At 31.8% G+C, this 21,946-nt stretch overlaps 1 protein-coding gene across 1 annotated transcript in view; it reads right to left on the minus strand.

Moving 5' to 3' along the window:
- The window catches only part of Sirt7 (sirtuin 7), a 42,324-nt gene that overhangs the window by 13,976 nt on the left and 6,402 nt on the right, over positions 1-21,946 (minus strand). Inside the window, exons 2-5 of the mRNA XM_075375601.1 lie at positions 19,776-19,873; positions 9,224-9,439; positions 5,462-5,633; positions 2,001-2,095 (exon numbers count right to left, since the gene is read on the minus strand). Coding sequence (XP_075231716.1) covers positions 2,001-2,095; positions 5,462-5,633; positions 9,224-9,439; positions 19,776-19,873 — 581 coding nt within the window. The remainder of the gene's footprint in view (positions 1-2,000; positions 2,096-5,461; positions 5,634-9,223; positions 9,440-19,775; positions 19,874-21,946) is intronic.

The raw sequence follows: 21,946 nt of genomic DNA on the forward strand, positions 1-21,946 counted from the left end.
ATCCCAATAAACAATTGATTTCTCTACTGGCTTCTAGAAGATGCCAGTGTAACACCCGAAATGGAAACACAGCGGTGGCTAAACCGATCGGTTTGGCCACTGCCTTGCTTTGGTTAGGAAAAGAATGAAGGATAAGCACACTGGAACTAAGGGGTAAGGATTATAAAATAATAGACTGTCTCTCATCAGGGTAATTATTTCTCAGGACCAAAAAAACAGGGAGTAAGTGATATCTTTTAACAAAGAATTTTCTTCATAATAGAAATTTTTAATAGCCTATCTCCGTAATGTGGAATTGTTATATTTTCTTCAAGACAATACGAGGCATATTTTTAAAGTAAGCTCTGTGCTGAAATAAAAACAAAACTGAAAAATATAAAAAAACTTTTATACTATCTTCATTCCCTGTTCATGAAATTCAGCCGCCAGTAACTTAAACCACGCAGTAAGCCACATTTTACAATTCATTGTCATCATCAAACCTTTGTGACGCAGCTACTGTTATAAGATGAAGAAAAAATAATAATCACTAAGAGGTAACACCAAGGCTGAAGGATAAATGATTGAAGATTTTCCAGCAAAATCTTTTCTTATCATTTAACTATCTGATTTGTCGTGGCATTGTCATGCAAATACAAAATTCCACAAGCTAGCATCCCACTTTATTTTTTATAGCTCTTCTAATAGTTTTTAACATTTTGCAATACATATAGACATTCACAGTAGTTCCACGTTCACTAATTGACAAGCAAGGGAACCATTTTTATCTCAAATAACAGAAGCCATAAGTTTCTTTACCAAATGTTCTTGTTTGAACTTCTTCAGTCTAGGAGATGATGAATGCCACCATCATATCGACTGCTGCTTTTCCTCAATATTTGAATAAGAAATCCAGCTTTCATCTTTGATAACAATGTGACTAAATTATCATATATCACCTTCATTTTTATAATGCTGCAGAAATTTATGTGCTACAGGAAAACGTTTCTGTGTTTTCTGTATGTGTGTGTGTTTGTGTGTCAATTAACATCTTCAGCACCCATATGGCATATGTTTTTTTATAGCCAATTTTAAATCAAAAAACATAAAATATCAAAGAAAATTGTGAAACCCCAGTTTACTCAAATTTTTTTCTTTAACTTTTTCAATCAATTATCTGTTATCATTATCATAGATAGCCAGCTACTATGTTCTTCCTCATGAACTGAAGAAATGAATGCTAGGTTTGCGCTTTGCAAAATGAGATGTCTTACTTTAGCATCACTCAAAATATTTGGCCTGTAAACATCACAACTTTGCCAATGAATTTTAGCTGTAGAATTGTTTATACCCATCAAAAATTGAATTTCTTGAACTTCACACTTAGCAAAATTACAAATCATTGCATTCATTAAAAATGGATGTTTATAAACAACAAAAAGACTAAACTATTGATGCTAACAGCTGAGTATTAATTGAAATAACTGTGCAACACAAGAGCTATCTATTTACATCGTATATATATTTGTATAAAAGCATATATTGTGTTGAAACACAATAATATACTACACACAACATATACTCAAACATTTGAAAATTATACTGTTTTTGTAACATTTTACATTTATCTTGGTTTAATTAAAAGAAAGTTATTCTTTTTAGTTCAATTTAATTACTCACATTAAGTTAAATGTGCTACAAAATGTTATGGAATATCCTACACAATCAGAAATTTTAACTTAGCAACAACTTGGGGCAAATTTTTAACTTATCAAAGATGTTTAGACTAATTCAACTTACAAAAAAAGGATATGTATTATTAAATCAGCTTTTATTTATCAGTTTTAGTCTTCACTCTTTTAAACAGTTTAAATTCTCTACACACACAACCCTACTGTAATTACAATTAAGATCTATTTAAATTAAAAGTAACAGAGATACAAATCAAAATGTACTAAGATGAAAAGATTAACATGAATAGATTAATTAACACATGAACGAATAACACTAATAAAACTTACCAAAAACAAAGACGTGCAGTTTCATGACTGTATCTGCCAGTGTGTTCAGTAACATCAAATAATCGCCAATATTCTAGCTTACATGGTGTACAAACCTAAATAATATATAATAATCCTTAAAAATAACAAACGCAGTAATAAAATAAAAATTCAACAACAAATTTTACATAAAATAATAAAAACTAAATCATTACATTATTACAATGTGTTAAATGACAGTACTTACAGTAAAACATTATTAAATATTTCTCCTTATGACAGCTACAAACTACAATAATTCCTCTTAATAAGAGGACAAACTCTACAAAATTACTATAAAAAATAAGAACTTAATACTGTTGAAAAATGAGGATGCCATTCCTTAACAATACAGTAAGACATGACTGTCATATTCAAAATCATTTTCAAAAACACTCACACGTTAGAATATCATCTAAATGAAAATAATACATTAGTAGCTGAAAAACAAACAACTTTATAGGTCACAAATTCATATTTCTTATATTCATGATAATTTTGTTTAATAGTTAGAGCAATTTTTAATTGAAAAATGATTTTATTCGACTGAAGAATTTACATACATCCCTAATCATAAATTACATTCATCATTATCATTTAACATTAATCATGAATTACATTTGCAATCACAATTACAACTAAAATAACATTTATATTGGGAAAAGACTATCAGATCATTTATGAGATATAAAAAGAGCAAAATAAAACTATGTAAACAAAAAAAATCTTTTTTTTCCATTTTCCAATATTAAACTACTAAAAAAAATTAATTTAATTTTTAATCAATTTACAGTCTATAACTTAAAGGACAGCAATAATAATAATAATGTTTTCATGTGGATTTTAGATAGGAATAAAACTCAGTGAAAGAAATAAAAAGTGAAATTTTCGCAGTCTCTAAACTGTGAAAATCAGAATGCTGTTTGGTCAAATCTCATATTATGCCAACATTATGAAATGTAAAGATCTTTATTGTTAACTAGTGAAATTACACATTTTTCTAAGTAGTATTACATTATTATAAATAACAACAGTACTGCTAAATTAGATTACAAATAACTAAATTAATTACATTATTATCAAATTATTACTACACACCTTTGCTGTGGACCCAGCAGCTAGCTATTTCTCAAAATCTATTCAAACAAATTGTGATCTTTGTGACACTGGCGTTACATAAATTCCACTAAATAAGAGTTTAGAAATCCTTCACCGGTACTATACTCCACTGTATTTCATTGCTTGGCCAAGCTCCACGTGCTTTCAACTGATTGCATGTGAGCTCCTGTCTGGGGGTCCATAAAATTGTGTGTACGATTGAGTTGGTGAATGTACTGTCCAGGTAAATTTTAATACCTCTGTAGGCACATCATTCATCAGAAATTATTGTGAATCCTTGTCTTCTTTGCTCAATAATAGGCAGCGATGTTATTGCACTCTTAATGGTTTTGTTTCCCTGTAATAATAACCACCAAAAACCCATTACTGTGGTAGGACCCGGTCGACTTGATTTTTCAAAAAAAGAAAATATACTTTCCTCGATTTCCACAGTCGAACCATGTCTACTGATCATCAACTGATTGTTTAACGAACTGTTTGCCCACACTTCTTACATATAATTGGACCGATCCATTGTAGATGAGTAGTTTATTTTCAATTCTTATTTACAGGAATTAACAAGAGGCTGCTAGCACAAAAATAAATAAAGAATATACTGTTAAAACAGAGTAATCTTGAACCTATAAGGTACGTGTCTTAGGATTGTTTGAAATAAGTTCATCAAGACATACCTTAAAGGTTCAAAATTGCTCTGTCTTAACAGTGTTTCTTTATTTATTTTTGAGCTAGCAGCCTAAAAAAAGTGTCAAAGAGGATTGTTAGGAAGAGGTTCATGCTTTGACACGTGCCCAATAATCCTGTATATCTAAATGCAAAGCCATATTATGCCCATTAGTACATATTTGTGGGTTATGTAAAACTGTATACTCTTGCAGAAACATGAGTGGATCTAATTCGTCTTTCAAGCTGTCAAATAATAATATAAAATTTTTACCACCACAGTTCTACACATAATAAAAGTGAAACAATTTCTGAAATCTAGTAGACTAATCTCTCTTTTTTTATTAAGCCTTTGGAATCCCAAAAAGGTATTACATCAGAGGATGAATCAGAATGATATGTATAAATGTAAACTGAAGTATAGTCTCGTGTAGTCTCAGGTCAACCATTGCCGAAATGTGTGGTTAATTGAAATCCAACCACCAAAGAACACCAGTATTAACCATCTTGATGACTACTTGCTCAGTGACTTATATTCATTTGATCCTGTTATTTTAATTTATCTATTATTGTTATATGATTATATCACTGCATAATAAAATAATATAATTCATGACAACTTAGAAAAATATGAAGTCATGGGTATCATTTTTGATTTCATAAAAAATTATTTCTTAGCTATCTAAATAACTGAAAAAGTAACAGAAAATTTTCTAAAATTTTTTATGTTAGTTTTTCTACTAAAATAATGCTTTCTGGCTGCTTTGGGTTGGATCAAACAAATGGAAATCAATATATGGAATGTCTTGATACTAAACCCAAATTACTGGCTATTTTTTTATCACACAGAATGTAACATTTACGACTGAAAACTTCTTTAAACTCTATTAATAGTCAGTTTATTTTTATCATAGCCTATTTTTTACTTTTTGTAAAAAAAATGTAACATTTAAAAGAATTAAAGACCCCCACATTTTACATAAGGTACAAATCCAGCCTGGTTAGACAGTTAACAACACATTCTAAATCTGTCTACAGTTATAATTCTATTTTTTAATGGAAAGTTATTACTTGTTTCTTTTGAGAAAAAATATTTTAATTTTTGAACAATATGACTTTTTTCCTTTTTCAAGTTATAATTGAAAAAAATGTTCAAATAGTTTTCTATATCTAATATTACACAAAATATTAATTTTTGTATCATATTTGCAAAAATACAATATTTTCACAGTATTTTAACACTGAAAAAAATAAATAAAGAAACCAAGTTGAAATCTAGATGCCTAGATTTTTGATTCTGAATTAAGAATGGCTGGTTTGTCTAATTTCATTTGACAGTATATTTTATTTATTTAATAGACCTTGTGAAATAAATATTATGTTTCTTAAAATGAGTCGAACAAATTTTTATGAATATTTACTTGTTAAAAAATTAATCACGATATAGTTACTAATTTAATGTTCAATTTGCTCACTTTACAATAAAAAATGATATTTTTATCTGTCCATACAAACTACTGAACCATACAAGAAAAAAGAATGCGCATATGTGTTCACAAATATCATAATATCACATACATAAATGTGTACATCTATGACAGCACTAAAATGACTAAATACATATAAAAGTATATAACAAATGGAATATATATGAAAGAACATACCTCAAGGTACATATTTCCATGAACTTCTGATAATGCTGAACGTGGCACACCACTCCTTAAATGTAATCCATCACAGTTTTGAGAAACAATATGTTTCAGTTTACCACAACGGTATAAAGCAAATAAAGCCATATGAGTTATTGTAGGCTCTGCTTGAGTGAGATCATGACAACTGTACAATAAACAAGCAGTATATTAACATAAGTAAAACCAGGCAGGACTAAAAGTAATACAAGAAATTTAACAGTAATAAAGATAACTGTTCACAAGTAAGAGAAATGGAGAAAGAATTATTACAGATAAATCCTAACTGCTGATCTCATTTAACGAGTAAAAAATAATTACTTTTAAGAAAAAAAAGAAAAAAATAATTTATGAGATTCATTACAGTATATGTCAAAAGAAAAAGCTTGTTTTTAAAGATCAGGCAGTCGATGGAAAAAGTTTCATACCACATTATAAATATTCTTTTCTGCCTGTTGTCAGCTGTAATTTATTTGAAGAAAATCTGTGCAACTGCAACAATAAAATTTTTCTTTTACTATAACTGCTTTACTGCTAAAATCAGACCTTAATATTGTAACCTGACATTCTACTTTTTCCTTTCAATAGGCTATATCTTCACTGACAAATTTATAATAAATTAATACAGATAATAAATTAAGAAAATTAAAAAAAAAAATAAATAAATATTAAAATACTATGAGAGCAGTAGCAGCAAAATTTCTAAAACTTATCAAAAATTGGGATTCTCAGTTTAACCCATCAGGAATTATTACTGTCAATATAGTAGTAATTAAATAATACTAGGTAAAAACTAACAAAGATAAGGTACTAACAAAATAAAGATAAGGAACTAACAAAAAGGTAAGATGACTTTTAGTAGCTGTAAATTCATATTCAGAACACTGTATGCAATCTATATGTAAGTGTATAAACAAACATCTCTTCACAATGCAACGCTACACCTAAAAGTGAAATTCTCTCCTACAAATAATACTTACTCCTGGAAAAAAGAATAATAATCTAAAAATAATGTTTTGTAAATTCAAAACTAACAAGCAACTTAAAAATACAAAAAATAAAATTTAGTTTTAGACATTACCTGTTAGTTTTGTAGAAGTTCTGCTTTCATAGGTCCTCTCGCTGAACATTTATTTTACACAAAAATGGTTTATGAAAATTAGGCATCCATTAAAATAATTTAAATATTAAATGGATAAACTGAACCAGGATTAAATATACAAGTATAAACAATGTTTTATCGGTACTTTAACCTCTACTACTATAACCTTTATCTGAACTTAAACTTATAGTAAAATATCTACTTTGAGCTTGCATTTGACAATAGTAATCTCCAATCTTTTCAACATAACATGAGTACTCCACCCATTTACATCGATGCTTTTAAATTTTGATTTGCACGCTTCCATAATGTCAATTGTCTGAAATGTAACATTATAATGTTAAATGCGGTTTTTGACTTGAGCATAGGTCAGGCGGTAGACATAACATAATTCTTTATTTCTTTTTTTTTCTGTTCATCCAATTTGAATGTTTGCCTTTTCCTATTAAGTTTTAGAAATTTGTAAAGTTCCACTTTTAACATATTTTACCCTAAAACTGATTTAATTTTTTTTTAACCATTCATCACAGAATTTTTGACAGATAAAAAATTTGGTGCTTTATCTTACTGAACGTTAAATTACATAACGATTACCTTCAGTAAAATTAAGCTACGTTTTTCTATTACCTATCTAGAAAAATATACTGTGATTCACCTTTGAGCTAGTAACTGCTCAAGGATGAAGATAATTTTCATTGAGCAAAACAATTAGGAATGAAACTGCTATCACCTCCAGTATGAATAATTATTATTCTGTTACCTTTTGGAATTGGAACTGACACACCTTCTTGTTCAAAACACTGTCATATTTTTTGTTGGCAATGAGAACTTAAAACACAGGTCTTGTAAGTAGTCTTTCTTCAGCATGATATCAAGCGATTTTCCTTTACACAAACCTTTTGTATTGTACGTCAAAGTTTTTTAATAAGAACTGACCTAATATTATTCTTTTCTACCTAAATCGGCTTGTGTCAACAGAGTGCTAAGCTACTTTTGCCACTACTAAATATTCCACATTTAATTTGACGATAAACCTTTTCAGAACAGATAAGCAACCTTCAAACCGATGGAAAATAATTACTACACAGCAAATGAAATTGCTATCAGAACTGTCTCTGTTGGTTACTTTCCAAGTAATGTTTTTCTGTTTTTCAAGCTGAAGATGGCGGCTTCAAAGCTAACAACACTCTTTTACGTCTCTCTTTACATTTCTTTGAAGATATCTTAGCGGCATTTATAATGTGTTCTACAATTTTTTGATATCAATAATAAAAATATCAGCTTTGATTTTATCAGTCATAAATTAAAATAAACTATAACTTCATTTGTTAATGCACATCTTTACTGCCTGATCCAGACATTACGTACACTTATAAAAGAGACATTAAAAGGTTAAAATGACAAAAAATAAATAGAATAGGTCTAATGTCAAATAAAAGTTAGTAAAAACATAAACACTAATTTAACAAACGCTAACAGAAATACCCACAAATCTAACAAACCTGATACTTAATGCGAATATACTTATGAGAATAATGTATACAATGATAATATCAAGCATTATTTCTATATGTAAATAAAAATATGAAAAAATAAAATTTTTTTATAGCGCTATAAGACAAGAAATTGGTTGTATTGAAGTTGTCAATATCATGCTGATAAAGCTTAAATGGAAAGTAATAATGAATCATTTGAACAGTTACTAATGCGCTACAGTTTTGTTTTACTGTGTTGTATTAACCCACACAGATGAGAGAAGCAGAGTGGTTCAATGTGTACATAACCATTTACTTGTCAGAAATAGAGAAACTGTGCGCATTTTATTATATACTAAAACAAACAAACGACATGTCAATAAAAAAAAGATGGTCCATAAAGCAATAAAATATGAATAAAAATATTACACATAATGAAGATAATTATGATAAAAATAAAATAAATTTTTACGTAAAGGAAAATGGTAAAAACATAAAAAGCTTAGATATCAAGATAATCTAATCATTTTCAACAGGGTACACCAACAACATTTTTATGTGACACCCTATCCCTGGTAAATAAGCAAATTCAGCAATGCTGTAGGGTTGTTTTAAAAATAATTTTAGAATAATAAAAGCACAAACCCTGAGACCAATGACATTATCCTGGCTCAGCCACTTGACTGTTGCAAACCCAAGATCGGTGTACTCATATAATTCAAATCAAATTAATGACATCATTTGAAAGCCACGATTGAATAGGCAAGTGTTGGTGAATAAAACTTATTTTTTACCCTCCATAAAAACCGTACTGATAATCAATTAGATAAGCTGATCACTTACTTTCATATTTATGAGCAGATTTTACCTAGTCACCGATAAAAAAAATTATTCAATTACGTTGTTCTGCATCAGCTTTAGTTCTACTGAAAGTTTTAACAATAATACACGACAGCAAGATAAAAATTAGATCACGAATAACAGACTTAAAGATGGTCTTTTTCAAATCAGCATCACAAATAAATAAATAGAACGCGTCTCATTGATATTTGAAGTTAGAAAACTGTGAAATATAAAATTAGCATCCCTCCACCGAGTACTGGCAATCAGGCCTATTTACCCGATCCAAATAGTTGAATAATAAAAGTTCATTTAACTCACCCAATATCTTTCCCTTGCTGTAATCTTGTCCATATGCCATTCGTGCCTCTATAGTCAGGTATTCTGGCTGCTGTACTGACACCGGCACCTGAGTATACAACAAGATGTTGCGCATTCAATAACGCACCGGCCAACAAGCGGCATTTCTCTGCCAATATGCTAGGCTGGTCTTCTATTTCTTCTGATCTTGACTTTAAACGACGACGTTTCTCTAACCTATTAACACCAACATAAATAACATACCAGCAGATAATTAAATTTTATAAAAGCAACATGAAATTGAAATGGTATAATAAAAATATAATTGAAAATGTTTACATATTCTTTTTTGTTATTAATAATTTCCTTTTATATATATATTTATATTCACCTGAAATACATACAAACTAGAATTAAGGCTCTTTGTATAATTTCTGAACAGAAAATAAAGCCCCTGGAAAAATCACAAATGGGTTGTGATTTTGGGTTGCCAGTGTTGGGAAAGACAGTAAACATCTCAATTTTTATGAGTAAAGCATCCAAATTCCATTAAAAAAAATGCAAAGCAGTATCTCTCCCACAGACCACAATACCAGTCTAGCTAATCTTATTTCTTCTCAAGGAACAATATCCTATCTAGGCTTAAACATTCCACAAGAATTCTGGTTAAATGGTTCAGATGGATAATTCCATATGATACACAATTCCAAGGAATGGTTTTCTTAAGTAAACCTTATCCTATATTCAGATTTCTATTATTTGCAAAGATTTGTTGTAGGTTTTATATGAAATTGCTGATGATTAATATCCTGTTCTCCTCCCACATTCAAGTACTCTGACCGACCGAGGTAATGAGGGTAGAAAGATGTATGGAGAGGAGTTTGAGATGCTCTTCTGCATGAAGTTGTTTATCCTGTATTGTGCTTATTCTGTGAATAAAATTTTTCACTGACCAAACCTATTCCTTATCTTGATACCTTTCTCCCTGGTGGTTTTTTCCTACATACCCATTTCATTCACTACGATTTCCTACCTACCCAGTTGGACTTGTCTGAATTAGTATAACGCTGGCATGTGTAAGGTTTGATTGGGATTTAGGAATCATCTCTAGTGCAAGTAGGTGTGTGAGGACTCCACTCTATATTTGATTATATAAGCCCAATCTGGAATTAAAAATGCTTATCAGAGAGAGCCATAATCCTTCAAAACAAATAAATACGTGAATCTAATTAAGAGATTGAACATCAGGAAATGGGGAAGGGGAAATCAAGCTGATCAGCCCGTTTAGGGGCTGCAAGCTTTTTGATGTTCAAGGTATTTTTCTCTTTCTCACGATCACTAGCATAGTTGTAATAGGGGAAATAATAGCACGTTGTAGAAATTAACAAATTACTATATGAAATTGTGAATGATCATTGGTTAAATATAAAAAACAGTATAAAAGAAGCAGCTGAGGAAACAACAGGAATTAAGAACAGAGAAAGAATGCGGAAGAAGTGGATCAGTGAAGAAATGATAGAATAAATGCATAAAAGGAGAAAATGGAAAAATGTTTGGACAGAGAAAGGTAAAAGGAACTATATAAATCTTAATAATGAATTACGAAGAAAAAGTGAGAAAACAAGAGAAAAGTGGTTACAGGAAAAGTGTGCTGTAATTAGAAAAACGAGAAAAAGAAGGAAGATTATGAAGATTATTAAGATCTAATGCATAAAGCTGCAGAAATGGTATTAAAAAAAAAGGAAAACGTTATAGAGTGTATCAGACTGAGTCAAAGAACAAGGACATAGTAACTGAAAGAAATGAAGTGAAAAAGATATGGGAAGAGTACATCATGGATTTATAATATATCAAAATGTGACGTAAGCATGGCCACGAAAGCAATGGATAATGGAAAAGCTGGAGGATGTGATGAATTGCCAATTGAGTTGATGTAAGCTCTTGGCAAGAATGGAGAAATTCTACTGTTGGATCTGTACAATAAAATATATGATGAGGGTAGATGGCCTAAAGACTTTCTGGATACAATAATGGTGCCATTACCAAAGAAATTTAATGCTAGAAAGTGTGAAGAATACTGGACTATTAGTCTAATTTCACACGAAGCAAGTCTTACTAAGAATTCTGAACAGGAGGTTGTACAATAAACTGGATGAAAATATTGCAAAAGAACAATATGGCTTTAGAAGGGGAGTGGGAACTAGGGATGCTGTAGGACTACTGCGAATTATTAGTGAAAGATATATAGAAAAGAGAAGAAGAGTATATGTTGGATTTGTAGACCTTAAGAAAGCTTTTGATAGAGTAAAATGGGATAAATTAATGATGATTTTGAAAAAGAAAGGAATTGATTGGAAATATAGGAAACTTATGAAAAAGTTATATATGAACCAGAAAATAAAAGTAAGAACAGGAAGTGAGACAACGCAACAGATAGAAATAGGAAGGGGAGTGCAACAAGGATGCTGCATGTACCTGTACTATTCAATATTTATCTAGAAGAAATCATCAACAATGGTTTTAAAGGCAATAGAGGGATGACAATAGCTGGTAGAAGAATACAATTTGCTGATGACATGGTGGTGCAGGCAGAAAGTGCAACAAAGTTAAATGTAATGCTTAACAATCTAAATAGGGCATGTGAAAATCTAGGGATGAAAATTAATAAAAAGAAAACAAAATGCTTGGTATTAAGTGGCAAAGATGAAAATATTAACGTAAGAATTGGGACTGAGGTACAAGAGCAGGTGGTGAAATTTAAGTACTTGGGTAACCTCATAACATAAGATCTTAAGAGTACCATAGAAATCAAAAGGAAAATAGCAACGGGTAAGGAGGCATTTAGAAGGAAAAGGAGTTTGCTACGTGGGAGATTACAATTAGATTTGAGGAAAAGATTGGCAAGATGCTCTATTTGGAGTGTTATGCTTTATTGGTACAACAATATGGACTTTAAGAAATGAAGACAAACGACAAATTGAGGCGTTTGAGACGTGGGTGTGGTGGAAAATGGTAAACGTCTGTTGGCAAGATAGAGTAACAAATAAGGAGGTGTTGAGAAGAGTGGACGAGGAAAGGAAAATGTTAAATACCATTTTAAGCAGGAAAAGGAACTGGCTAGAACACTGTATGAGAAGAAAGTGCTTACTAATAGATGCAGTTGAAAGATTGGTAAATGGAAAGAGAGGAAAGGGAAAAAGATTTCAGTTGATCGATGGGATTGTGGAAGGAGGAAAATATATGGAAATAAAAACACTTGCACAGGATAGGAACAAGTAGAGAGCAGCCATGGCAAGACCTGCCCCATTGGCAGAACACAATGAATGAATGTATGAAAGTAGACATAAAACAAAAGTTAAACATTAAGATTAAATGACATTATTTTTCTAAAATGTAGATTTTCACAAGTACTGTAAGTAGTGAAAAGCATAACACTCCTTGAGTACTATTCTATTTACAAAATGAAAATTCCATAGAAAATTCTACATAACTTTGTAGGAAAGTAAATGTAGTTCTTATGGATAAGCAATATAAAGTTTATTCATATTTTACAATTTTTTAATTCGAAATTCAAAAACATTTCTATATATTATGCAGCTGAGAGATCAGTAGCAGCAGAATAAACATTGTAATCAAACTTTGATCACACAGTAATCAAATGTGTGATGACATGCAGTCACTATATTTATATGTTATATCTTTCTTTGGTATTACTTGTTTCTATTTTATTAAGAGGCTGTTATTGTTCAGTATTTATCTAATATTTTACGTATTCAAGTGGCTTTAATTTTAAACTATAACATTTGGTAATGCTGAAGTGAATGTGAGGGTGATCCTGAGCAGCAAGCAATCCTTGTTGCAGAATAACAGGACCGCAGAACTCAGTACTTTCATGAGGTTTGTATGGTGAAGAGAGATTCCTGGAGTTCCTTTGTGCATGAGCAGGGGAACAAGGACCCCTGGGGAGTCGTATATAGGATCTTGGGGCACAAACAAAGGAAGGACGTTCTTCTGTCTGCTCTCTTGACCAGGCTTGGTGTGATTTTAAATACGTCTGGAATCTTGCACACATTATTAAACAAGTTACTGCCTGATGACAATGAAGCTGGAATGACTGCATACCATCAGCGGGTGTAACATGAGGTTGCTGATTTTGTGGAGGAGCATTGTCTTTGAAAATAACTGAGGCTGAAGTGCGTCAGCCACCTGAAGGTGGCTCCATGCTTTAATGGAATAATGGCGGAGCTCCTTGTTTGCTCGGTAGGGATAAGCATGAGAATTATCAAGCATATTTTCAATAAATTGTTGTTTGGTGGATACTTTCCAATTTGTTGGAAGAAGGGTATCGTTAAATTGTTGTTTAAAGGTGGCGACAAGGATCCTGCTGTCAGTTTGTCATATAGGCCCTTGACATTACTACCAGTTATTGGTAAGGTCTTTGAAAAGGTTCTGTCTTTTCACATAAATGAGAGGCTAACCTCATGTTGCTTACTGATAGAGAACCAGTACGGGTTTCGTCCTGGAAAAGTACCGAGGATTCCATACTCCAAGTGATGAGTGTGGTGACAACCAGTGAGATGGAATATGTCCTGGGAATTTTCCTAGACATTTCAGGGGTGTTTAAAAATTTGTGGAGGCCCTCAGCCATTTATCAACTGCAAAAAAGAGAATGCACTGTGAGTGAATTGCAGGTAACGCAAAGTTACTTCAGTGATTGGGATGTGCTACTCTGTGAGGGCAGCCATGTGGTAGGCAAGAAACTTTCCAAGGAGTATCTCCAGGACAGGTACTAGGTCCTTTATTGTCGGTGGTGGAGTTCGATTCTATTCTGTAGGTGAGGTTGCCCAGCGAATGTCATATTGTGGCTTATACTGATGATGGGCTCCTGCTGGTCGAAGGATGCTCATGAAGGGAGATTGAGTTCCGAGCTACTCAGGTTTTCGGGATACTTGAGCTGTGGGGTTATCAACATGACATGACTTTCGGCCCAGAGAAGACCACTATGATGCACCTCAAAGGTCATTTGGCAGTAAGGTGGCAGGTTCATGTTTTGATGGCAGACCAGAGCATAAAATAAGTTCAGACACAAAAGTACCTCAGGGTGTTTCTTGATGAGAAAATGTAATTCAAGAAGCACCTTCAATATGTTGTGGAGAAGGCCTGTAGAGCCTTCTTTGGTATTCAGTGTGTGGTCAATCCTGAATGGGGTCTTAATTTTAAGACCATGAGTATCCTGTATAAGGATGTCTGTGAGGCGATTATGCTGTATGCGGCATCGGTTTGAGTGGATAGGCTGAAGTTTAAAAGCTAACGGAACATATTATTGAGGGCTCAATGACATATACTTTTAACGGTAGTGCATGGCTACCGTACGATTTCATAGGTGGCGATCTTGAAAATTGTGGGTGTAAAACCGATATACTGGGAATGTCACTTGTGGCAATTGCATCGGTAGCATCCTAACCGAGGCAAGAACAAGTCTAGCAATGTCTTTTGCTGAGGTTTTGAAGATGACCTCTGGTAAAGCTCATATGGAGGGGGTGGCGGCTGCAACTGTCACATGATGGGCGTCTTCCCTTAGAGGGTCAGTGCTATTAGTAATAAAAAACTTGAAATGCTTACATAAAATAGTTTGTATAAAAAAATCTTTTCACTCCACTTGTGCTGAAAATCTTTTAAGTTTTACATGAGTTAAAAATGTTTGAATGAGTAAAAAATGTTATGAAGAAAATAAAAATAATGTTAAGAGCCATATGAGTGAGGCTATTTCTCCAGAATTTGAGGTATGTAATGATCCAAGTTTTTTTATTTTGGATATGTTTAAACAGCAAAATTCTGTAATTGAAAACCTTAAAAGTCTACTTACTTAATTTTGCAGTGATAAATTTTATGATTGTGATTTTAAAAATTCAGTGATCAGCGAGTGAAAATAAGCTGTTATGGGAAAGATTGATCAGCAAAATCTTACAATTATACATCTAGAGGATAAAAATAATAAAATAAATTTGAAATGAATAAACTATAACGAAGAAGCAGAGAGCTTAATATTGAAATATATTATTTTTTCAAAAACACCTGGGGAAAATGTACATGTAACTATATATTCTGTTGCTGACTTTTTCAATTTTTTAATTAAAAAAAAAACTGTTGTTAAATCTAAAAAACAATTAAAAAATTACGTGGACTCATAGAGTTAATTATCATCTATAAGAAAGATGCTATATTCCCGATCCTTGTTAGTTTTGATATGATTAAATAATAATCATTACTTTTAACGGGAATAAAAAACAGGATTCTTACCAACAGACTCAATAATAGTTTTGCAAACTATCTTGATAAAAATTTACATTGAAAAGCATCTATGCCCCCACTTCAAAAAATTATTAATATACATAAGAATGGTTGGCAAAGAAAAACTTCATATTTATTTCGTATAAAGATTTGAAATTTTTATTAAAAAAAAAAAAAAATGTTTGACTTCCACAATTGTTTTTGCTGTAGTCACTTAAAATTTTATTTTTGTAGTTTTTTGTCTTTTATTTTTTTTCCATTGACATATGAATTGTTGTAAAATTATGATAGTAATGAAAGTACTATTAAATTTAGAACTACTTATACTAATAGTCATGAAAATTGATGAAATCAAGTTAATATTTAAGTTTATTAGATTATAATGTTAACCACATATATGCCTAATTTAATATCAGCAGGTGAACATGGTAGCAACTATGTGAGCGCACAGTATATGTATGCACTGATACAGCATCACTCCCACCGTGCAGTTCTCCGACCATAGTGGCACTGCAGCCCCACCACTCTCAGGCTCCAATAAAAGAGCATGCACAAGAGTGAATTTTCAATTCATCATCAACCACCACCTGGAGAAGATCAAGGAAAACAGAAGAAGTTCCCTGGCTGGTCCAACATGGGACTTTCCAATGGATGCCAATATCCCTGCTGGAGCAGCAGGCCTGGCTGGCCTGCCGAAAGAGCCGCTGGACATAGCTTCCTTCTCCAGCTCCAGCTTGCCAGGCTTTAATCACCCTGGCCGGTGGACTCAGCAGCAGGAGCCGGCCCAGCGTGGGATCGCTCGGGGAGAACCGTCTTGGCCACACTGGCGAAGGATGACTGACGCCGACCTGACACTGCGGGGCTCTGGGGGCCACCACTGTCATGCTGTAATGGGAACCCAACTGCTGCTCAGAGAAAACCCAGTCAGACTTCAATGGACGTGCCGCAACTCCCCAACTTCGTCAGAGACCAGCTTCCGGACCCAAAAGCTCTTCTCAGGACCACCACAAGGTTACAAATTACGAGCCGTCGAAGCTATTCAACAACAGGCTACCTTAAAAATAAGCCCTGAAGGGCTGAGGTAGTCCTTCTCAGGGCTAACGTAAGGTTAGTAATAACAACCAGCTGTCAAAGCCAATCAATGACAAAAACAGCCCTTTTCTGGGCTACCATAAGGTTAGTAAGTGCCACGTGCCATCGACGCCATTTCATAACAATAAGATATGAGTACAAAAAAAAAATCAAGAATTTTATTATTTTTTAAACAACTTAAATCCTGAACCAGATATTATATTAACAGATACATCTGGATATTACCTCTAAATAAATGGATACATCTGGATATTACATCTGATCATAAATTACAAGGAATTCTTTGCAAATAGGGAAATTTAATAGTATATGTTAGAAATATTCAGTGTTCATCCTGTTGAAATGGACTTAATAAAATGTGCTTCTTTTTTCAGAAAATTAAGTATAAATAATGAGATCGTATAACGGAAATATACAGGTAATTAATATTAAACCAGATTTCTTAGAAGATTTAAGTGAACATTTAAAGAGGGTTTATAAAATTAAATACCATATTATTTTGGTGATGCTAACATTGATTTACCAAGAAATTCAGTAGATGTAGGCAGATATTTAGATATGATTGTTATGTTTCTTTCTTAAATTCAATCACCAAATTCTAAACAGAAATGAAAATTCAATTATTTATTTCGATTACAAGTTTATTAAAAAGTTTACATATGGCATCTAGTTATGTAGATGTAAGTTTCACTAGTCATTGTCTTGACTGGCTTCAGTGAATTTTAATATGCATTATAGGAAAAATAATGATGGAAATAAAAATATGATAGTAGCAGATTCTAATGCAGAGATTGATAATATTAGTGAAGAAAACTGGAATGACGTTTTGGCAATGAAGAAGTTGATTAAGCAAATAATTATTCTTTAAGTAAGCTTTATCATATCAATATAAGTTTCAAATATAAAATTATTAATAAAAGTAAAAATGGTGTAAACTAGTCATGGTTGAAGAGCGGGACTGTAAAATCTACAAGAAATTGTGAACAATAAATGTATTCAAAAGGAACAGTTACTGAATGACATAAATGGATTTCTAGTAAGCTACAATAACATATTATTTTGTTAAAAAAAATCAAACAAAAAGCAATAAATCTTGCTGGAAATGTAACTCATCTGTTATAGTGAAAAAGTAGACACTGAATTCTACAACCTACTTCATCGTCGGTATCTCTTTTCACAAGTGCTGAGCTTCTTGTTGCTTATTGTAACAGTAATGACAGATTAATTTATAGAAAAGTATTCACTATATAGTTATGAAATGAACAGCCACACATCTTTACCTACAGTATCTGTAATTGATATATTTCAAATCCATTACTTCAGCCCAGAGAATTCCTCCTATTTTAAAGTACCTGGACATTACACACACAACATACTGCTAGAGAAATTTTACTATATCTCTGATTTAGCAACTAATGGAGCCTTTGAAGTCTTCCACGAGAAGGGGAGGCCCCTGCATTGGAGAATGGAAGCAATGATGAATACAATACACATCATATAAGAAAATTTTATTATCCTCTCTCACCCAAACTCTAATACTTAACCTCTAAGAAAAACCTCTCCTAATCCAAGCAACCCGTGAAAGATTGAGGTATCCTGGCAAGAAACTGGGTCAAGGGACAGGTTTGAGATGGGAACAGATATCCCATCTGATGAACAGCAGTAATATCTCAGGAAGCAGTAACCACTATCGGTCACTCTGCTTACAAAATGAGGTACAGTAAGGTAAATCCCACAATTACAGGTCGGTTTAGAAGCCTCAAGAAGCCAACTTCTCTGCTAGGATATGCTACTGCAAGGTAAATAACCCGTGTGAGATATTTTGTTCAGACCTGTAAATGGAAAGTATTGAGACAGAATTGTTAAAATAAAATTGGAAGAATAAAGAAATGACTTTTGGATCTTGGAACATTATTTCATTAACCTGAAAGAAATGTAGCTCGGAAGAAAGGTAGGATCGTGCAAGAAGTAGAGAAATCGACATTGAATTGCAAACAGTTCAAAGTTATGACTGAAGGACTCCAATGATTAACGGCAAAAAAGGAAGGAAAAGTAACAACTGACAACTTTTATTACTTTTACTTTTATTGCAATTACTATTTATTTTTTAATATAACTCCTTAAAACAAGCATAAATATTTATTAATTTCAATCAAATTAATGAATCTACCTAAAGCAGTAAATAAAAAAGGTATGCATCTTAACTTTTAATTATTTTTTTATACATAATGTAACATGTTTGGTGATAGTGGTTATTTTCTTAAATGATACTTAATTTTAAACATTACAAGTCATAACATTATTTTTAACCTGATATATATACAGTTATATAACTTTGTTTTTACTACAAATTATGTAGCTAGTACAATTGAGACATCCCATACAACAAGGCAAACTCGACAAAATAAACTTTCAAAAAGACCTTTTTTGACATGTTAGATGACAACAGAATCGCATTTTAAAGCAAAAATTCCCACTACCATTTACTGAATGGAGGATTGCTCAGCAACTAACTTAAAGTAAGGAAACAGTAGCTATGCAGTCGATCAAGATCAGATAGTGACCAAGTTCACCCTTATGCCTTCTTCTTTGGACACCTATGAAGAATAACTGTATGCTCTAAAACCTTTTTGTTTACTTTACACTATTTTTTTCTAAGAAGAATAAGAGTGAACTTGTTAAAAATAACATTACTATAAACACTAATTTTTTTTCTTTAAAAATATTTATTTTAAATCGCCATTAGTGGCGTTCACCCTTAGAGCACGGGTGCCTCAATTAACTTCTTCTTATTCTTGTTAATTTAAGTAATGTGTCTCCCTACAACCTGCTATGTGTAGTCTTAAAGAATAAAGAATGGATTAAAAAGATAAAATCCTCTTTATACTTACAACTTATGATATGATAAAAATTATATCAGAAATTTTCATAACTAATATTTTTAACAAAATCATAAATGTAATTCATTAATCTGTCAATCTCCGTAGTAGAGTGGTAATGTCTTGGCCTTTCAACCACGGGTCCTGGGTTTGAATCCTGATTAGGCACAGTATTTTTCACATGCTATAAAATTCCATTTTTCGTATTCTCATGCACAAGCTTTTTTGGAGAATTAATTAATTAAAAAAAGAAGAAGAAAAAAAAAGTAAATTATACTTCTCAGTTAAGTGAAAAACAAATTCAATTTTACCTTGTGTTTACTTCTTTAACAATAGTAGCACTGTTTTCTAGTGTTTCATTTTCTTCTTCTGTGCGATCTGATTCAGATTTCTGTAAAATTGCGTACACCTAGAAAAAATTAATAATAAATATAACAAACAATATAGATCTCAGAAGGAGGTGGTTAAAATACATAAGACAATATGCTCTCAAAATACAATAATAAATATTGCATAAACTATATCAGTTGTTGTACAATTGTACTGGCTTAAGAGGGAAAAATAATAGTAAACCTACCAGGGTAAACTATGTTTTATTGATAACTATAATTTAATTAAAGTTCAGAAAAAATAAAAAGATTAAGCGATGTATAAAGAAATAACAACAAATCTGTAAAAAAAAGGTAGTGATAATATGGTTAAACTTAGCATTGTAGAATACTTGAAATTTAATCCTTTCTCCAATGATAAAGTTTTAATATATTTTTTTACTTAAAACTTCATTCATGTTCTTGATAATTTATTTATTTCCTAATCAAAAGAAAGCTTTTAAAATATTATAAAATGGCCTGTTTTAATAAGAAAGTTATAAAAATTAGTAAAACTTTAACCCAGGTATTATTCTTATCAAACTCAACAAATGAGGATAGATATTTTACATTATTTAAACAAAAAATAATTTTATTTTGCCTTTATCTCGGTGACAGAAATAAAAAAAAAATAATTTTTTTAATTCCTATTTTTTGAAGTGGGTGTATCAACAAACGTGTTGTGGTTTATCCTCAGTTCATGTTCACAGAACTTTATGTTAGTCATTTCAAAATTTCAGATGTAAATAAAAAAATAACACTTTTTGCATGGCTTGAAGTTTTCAAGCCATGCATTAGTATGCAACTGCACATTTACACGTCATTCTTGTTTACTAAACCTACATCTTTCACTGTCATCACTTATGTTCAACACCATTTCATGCATATGTTTGCACTGCCTTTGTTCAGGAAAAATGTTAGCATTACATAGAAAATAGATAGTATCTTTCATTTTATACATCTCATAAAGTTTAAATAAATTAAATGGTAATTCCATTCTCTAACCCAACTAGTATAGTACTAACTATTCACGACAATGCGCTTTGTGATAACAGTGTGCACTGGCCAGAACATGGTTAAACTCCCGTGCAAGATCAGACATTAGGCATTATTGTCAATAAAACTGGTGATCAGCAAATGGAATGTGTATTATAAAATTAGTGGTGGACAAATTACAGAAGCTGACCGAAAAAAAAAATTTAATGAAAATAAATTATTTCAATAATTTTGTGTTCATAATAAATAGATAATTAAATCGATGACGCCTATTCCAGATACTGCAAAAGAATATCCCATATCAGAAATTAAAATCAGCAACAAAGCAGACTTGGTAAAGCAGCAGGTTTTGATACAGTGTATCTTCTGGAACTAGTATATTCTTCAAGAATCTAGGTCCAGGAGCTTTGAACTATTTGGAGAGCCTCTTTAACCATATCCTGGACACTAAACAGATACTAAAAGAATTTAAGAAAGCTAAATTTATCGCAATATTGAAACCTGGAAAGGAAGGTGATAAACCGGAACATTATGATCCAACAGCACTACTTTCAGTGACCTATATTGATTATATTATTTAAAACACAACTGCTCTGAAAGTCGACACGGTTCTTCTAAAAGAGCTAGGTAGTTTCAGATCAAGCAGATCGTGTATGGATCAAGTTGCAGCAATTAACCAGTTATTGAAAATGGTTGAAAAGAAGGCGAGGACAGTAGCAGCCTTCCTGGACTACCTAAGCTTATGATAGTCTGGAGAGAAGGATTATTAATCAAACTTGCAAAATTACTAAACCGATTAGCGGAACGGTGGGCGATCCAATTTCTTAAAGTAATACTGCAAGATAAAGCCAGTAGATAAAGGAGATTGGCTAAATCATGTACTATCGCAGGGACCAATTTTATCATTGCTGTAATTTAATATTTGTGTCCATGACATCCCAGAGATTAAAAAATTTCAGTATGCTGATGACATCACTTTGGCTAACCAAAGTGTGCACTTAAAAAATGGAGCAGTTTCACCTCAGGAGGACCTTAAGGTGATGAGCAATTATTTCCACAAATGGAGATTACTTCGAAATTCGACCTAATCTGAGTTGGCAACATTTCAATTAAATAAT

This window comes from Lycorma delicatula, chromosome 9, assembly GCF_047948215.1.
Source record: "Lycorma delicatula isolate Av1 chromosome 9, ASM4794821v1, whole genome shotgun sequence".
Lineage (NCBI taxonomy): Eukaryota > Metazoa > Arthropoda > Insecta > Hemiptera > Fulgoridae > Lycorma > Lycorma delicatula.